Genomic DNA, 4396 nt, shown 5'->3' with positions numbered 1-4396 from the left:
CTCAAAACAGAAAAATTAGCTGGGCATTGTGGTGGGTGCCTGTAGTCCCAGCTACTTAGGAGGCTGAGGCCAGAGATTCACTTGAACCTAGGAGTTTAAGGTTGCTGTGAGCTAGGCTGACGTTATGGCACTCAAGCCTGGGAAACAGTGAGACTCTGTCTCAAAAAACAAAACAAAATACTCCAAAGCGTTCCACATCGCTTCTTGTTACTACCTTTCCCCTGTAACTTTGCCAATAAGTTCTTCCACTATCACTGTGCAGATTTCTAAGTTGGGAGCATTAGCTCGTGTCATAGGACCAGGGATACTGCTCTAGCTAGGTTACTGATAATGCTGCAGGAGAATTTTATCTTTCTGTTCAGGAGTAGTATGTAAGCCTGGAAGGGGAGGCAGTCTGTGTTAGGGGTTGAGAGTTTGGGCTTTAGGCTGGGTGGGGTGGCTAACGCCTGTAATTCTTAGACGGTGGGAGGCTGAGGCAGGAGGATCGCTTGAACCCTGGAGTTCAAGGTTGCAGTGAGCTCAGCTGACAGCACTTAAACCCAGGAGTTGGAGGGTGCTGTGAGCTCAGCTGACAGCACTTAAACCCAGGAGTTGGAGGGTGCTGTGAGCTCAGCTGACGCTAGGCACTTTAGCCTGGGGCAACAGAGCAAGACTCTGTCTCAAAAAAAAAAAAAATAGTTTGGGCTTTAGAATGAGGCCTGTGTTGAGTTCTTGGTTGCCCTGTCTTTATAGATAAGTTTTCTTATCTGTAGGATGAGGACGATGATGTTAATCTTCCCTACTTACTGGGGTTATAGTGAGGATTAAGTGAAATAAAGTCTGTAAAGCACAAACCACTTAGTATTTGTAGGATTCCACAACTACCTTCTGTGTGCCATGCCCTGTGCTAGGCACTGCGATTAATAGGTAGATGTTGTTTTTGTCTTTCTGGGATGTATCCAGTAGTGCAGGTAACAGATGTTAAATACATACACTAATTGTATATTTCCAGTTGTGTTAGATGCTGTGAAGAAGTCACAGAGTCATTATTATTTATAACAGGAGACCTGAATTTGATTGGGAAGAGATAATAGTTGGTAAAGGCTGCTCTGAGGAACAAATATCAAGGACGAGACTGTTGAGGAAGTGTCCTCAAAAGAACATTCTAGACAGAAGGGGCTTTGGGCTGGGGTCTGGGACCATGGATAGCAATTACACATAGAATTAGCATTCAGTCTAATAATCTTTCTGTTGGAAAATGATTTTTGAACAAGGACTTCTTTCCTACTCCCTGCCAGCTGGCTCCAAGGTGAAGGGCTGGGGGGTTCTGGGATTCTGGCCTGGGCGTGACCTTGCCTGCTGTGTCCACAGGCATCCCCTGTGAGGGCGGACTGCGGTGCCTCTGCTGGAAGGTGGGTGTGCCTGGGGTGGGGCTTCTGCTGTGCTGAGAGTCCCTGGGTTCCTGCATGGGCTGCCCCCACCCCAGCCCCTTCTTCCTGTTCTGCACTTTTCCTTGCTTGCCTGAGGAAGCACTTGTGGGAAGTTTTGGGTTTTCTGTTCCTCTTGGTGTCCCCTCCAGGATCTCCTCAGGGATGGGACGTTTTCCAATGCTGGTGAAGACCTCTGCCTTCTGGTCTTTACCAGCAGATGTGATGCTTACTGAGATAAAACAAAGGCTATGCTTTCTCCAAAGCTATGAGCTGAGGTGGCAGCAGAAACCCAGTGTCCTGATTTGTAGCCCCTCTGAGCACAAGTGTTTTTGTTTTTTTAAAAAAATCATTTGGCAGTGTGTATGTGAGGAAAAGTAGAGAAAAGGGCTGGTTTGGGGTGAAGGAAAAGGGAGTCGGTTGGGGAGGAGAGGGAGACGAGCCCTGTTCACACAGAGATTCTAGCCTTTCTTGTCTTCTCTGGGCTTTATGAGATAGCCTGTCAGCCTCCACCTAACCTAAGGTTAGGGTGGGATGATCACCGGAGCTTAGCCCCTCTCCTTCTGCAGATTCTCTTGAACTACCTCCCCCTGGAGAGAGCCTCATGGACCTCCATCCTGGCCAAGCAGAGGTGAGACCCTCATGGAAGGGTGACGGCAGGAGGGCTTCTATGTCAAACAGAGCTGGTGGTGCTGAGACTGTGCTGACTTCTCTGATCTGGGCTCCCTGAGCAAGACCTTTGGGAATTGTCCCTCTTCCTTCTCTCTGCAGGGAGCTATACTCTCAGTTCCTGAGGGAAATGATCATCCAGCCTGGCATTGCCAAGGCCAACATGGGTGTGTCCAGGGAGGATGTGACCTTTGAGGATCATGTGAGTAAGGGCTGGCAGTGGAAGCTGAAGATACAGAATGGGGAGGGGCAATGCCTTTTGGTGAGGTCCCCTCACCCCAGAGGAGAGGTGCAGTCTGGTCACTGTCGACCTTCCAGTCCCTCCTTTCTGAGTTTGGTTGCTCAGCCCCTGAAGACAGTTGTCTCGCCACATTTCTCCTTAGGCCTGGTCAGTACAGTAAATGATGGCAAATGCCCAGGAGTGCCCTGCTCCAGATGCTTTAAGGGCAGGGTCTCCTTTTAACCTCAACCCTGTTCCTTGAGACAGGTCCTGTGATGATAGCTGAAGAAAGAGCAGGGCAGGAGGGGTGACAAATTGCCTTTCTGTGGCCTTGAGGAAACCTGTTCTGTCCTCATACACTGAGCCCCTCCCGTGTGCTTCACACTGCAGAAAGTGAAATGGACTGGCCCTGGGCCTGTCCTCCAGGGATAGACATTGAAGACTCAGAGCACTGATGAATGAGAGTCAGAGAAACCTAATGATAGCCAGGCATGGTGGCTCACACTTGTAATCCTAGCAACCCTGAGAGGCTGAGGTAGGAGGATCAGTTGAGCTCAGGAGTTCAAGACCAGCCTCAGTGAGAGTGAGGCCCCAACTCTACTAAAAGTAGAAAAGATGGGCGGCACCTGTGGCTCAGTGAGTAGGGTGCCCGTCCCATATACCGAGGGTGGCGGGTTCAAACCAAGCCCCGGCCAAACTGCAACAAAAAATAGCTGGGCATTGTTGTAGGTGCCTGTAGTCCCAGCTACTTGGGAGGCTGAGGCAAGAGAATCACCTAAGCTCAAGAGCTGGAGGTTGCTGTGAGCTGTGACAACACAGCCCTCTACTGAGGGTGACAAAGTAAGACTCTGTCTCTAAAAAAAAAGTAAATAAAATAGAAAAAACTAGCCAGGCTTAGTGGTGAGCACCTGTAGTCCCAACTACTGGGGAAGGTGAGGCAAGAGGATCCCTTGAGCCCAAGAGACTGAGGTTGCTGTGAGCTATGATTCCATGGCACTCTACCCAGGACTCTGTCTCAAAAAAAAAAAAAAAGAAAAAGAAAAGAAACCTAATGATGTAACATTCATTCATTCAATAAGCACTTAGTTAGCACCTGTTATACATAGTTCTAGAGCTAAGGCAAGGAACAGAAAGAACAGAGACCTTGCCCAGTAGGGATAGACTCAGAGGAGACTTCTAGCTTCCCTGCTGGCTGTGGAGTTGGAATAGGATTTGGTAGGGTGTGAGAAGGCAGGGCTATCTCCTCTGCGTAGCTTGCAGACTGTCTCAGGGCTGCTGGGGGCATGTGGTGGGATAGTTGGGGTAAGGCCACTACTCAAGCCCCCAGGGTCAAATCAGCCCCTGGGCCCTAATTGTGCTATGGACAGAGCTGTTTCTTCTCCCTCCACAGCCACTCAACCCTAGCCCCGACAGTCGGTGGAACACATACTTCAAGGACAATGAGGTGCTGCTGCAGATCGACAAGGATGTTCGGTAGGCAGGATCCCCAGGGGCCGGGGCTGGCCTGCAGGACTTCTGGGGGTTTCTTCAGCTCTGTCCTTTCCCTTTGCAGCCTGGGCTCACGGGGTATATGTGGATTGTCTCTGTGGGTCCAGGTGCTATTGAAGATGGACCTGAAGATGGGCAGGGAGGAAAGTAAGCAGTGGGGACTCTGTGCTTGCACGGGCCCAGCTCTCCTAATTACACTTTAGTTCATTTGTGCCCTGGGTATTCATAGACTCATTTGATCATTCAGCAAGTACTGAGCCCTAGCTATATGCTAGGCTCAGTGCTAAGCTCAGGGTTAGGCGCTGAGTAGAGAGACATGGTCCTTCCCTCCATGTATCTTAGAACCTAGAGTGGAAGATGGCAAGACAGACATTCAGCCAGTTAGAACTTAACTGCAATTAGCATTCATGGTAAATGCTCTGATGTAAAGTTCAGGGTGTTGAGGGAAGCCTAGCTTGAGAAAACTGCATGTCAGCTGTGGTATGAGGAGTCAGAGGCCTCGGGAGAGGAAAAGGCTGTCGTGGGTGGGGAGCCTCCTTGGGAAGGTCTGGAGAGCCCACAGAATTTGGCATATTCAAGCAGAAATGCATGGCTAGGCGCCTGTAGGACAGTG

General features: G+C 49.8%; 1 protein-coding gene across 2 annotated transcripts in view; it reads left to right on the top strand.

Moving 5' to 3' along the window:
• Positions 1-4396, top strand: part of TBC1D13 (TBC1 domain family member 13) — a 19666-nt gene that overhangs the window by 2193 nt on the left and 13077 nt on the right. The window contains exons 3-6 of one of the 2 annotated variants that reach the window (XM_003794920.3): positions 1351-1391; positions 1976-2037; positions 2178-2277; positions 3686-3768. In XM_003794920.3, coding sequence (XP_003794968.1) covers positions 1351-1391; positions 1976-2037; positions 2178-2277; positions 3686-3768 — 286 coding nt within the window. The remainder of the gene's footprint in view (positions 1-1350; positions 1392-1975; positions 2038-2177; positions 2278-3685; positions 3769-4396) is intronic. The other variant, XM_023516144.1, reaches the window with a different exon arrangement.

The sequence above is a fragment of the Otolemur garnettii genome, unplaced genomic scaffold, assembly GCF_000181295.1.
Source record: "Otolemur garnettii isolate 467f Iridium unplaced genomic scaffold, OtoGar3 scaffold00087, whole genome shotgun sequence".
Lineage (NCBI taxonomy): Eukaryota > Metazoa > Chordata > Mammalia > Primates > Galagidae > Otolemur > Otolemur garnettii.
Note: the sequence above shows the minus strand (reverse complement) of the source record. Positions and strands in the feature narration are given on the sequence as shown.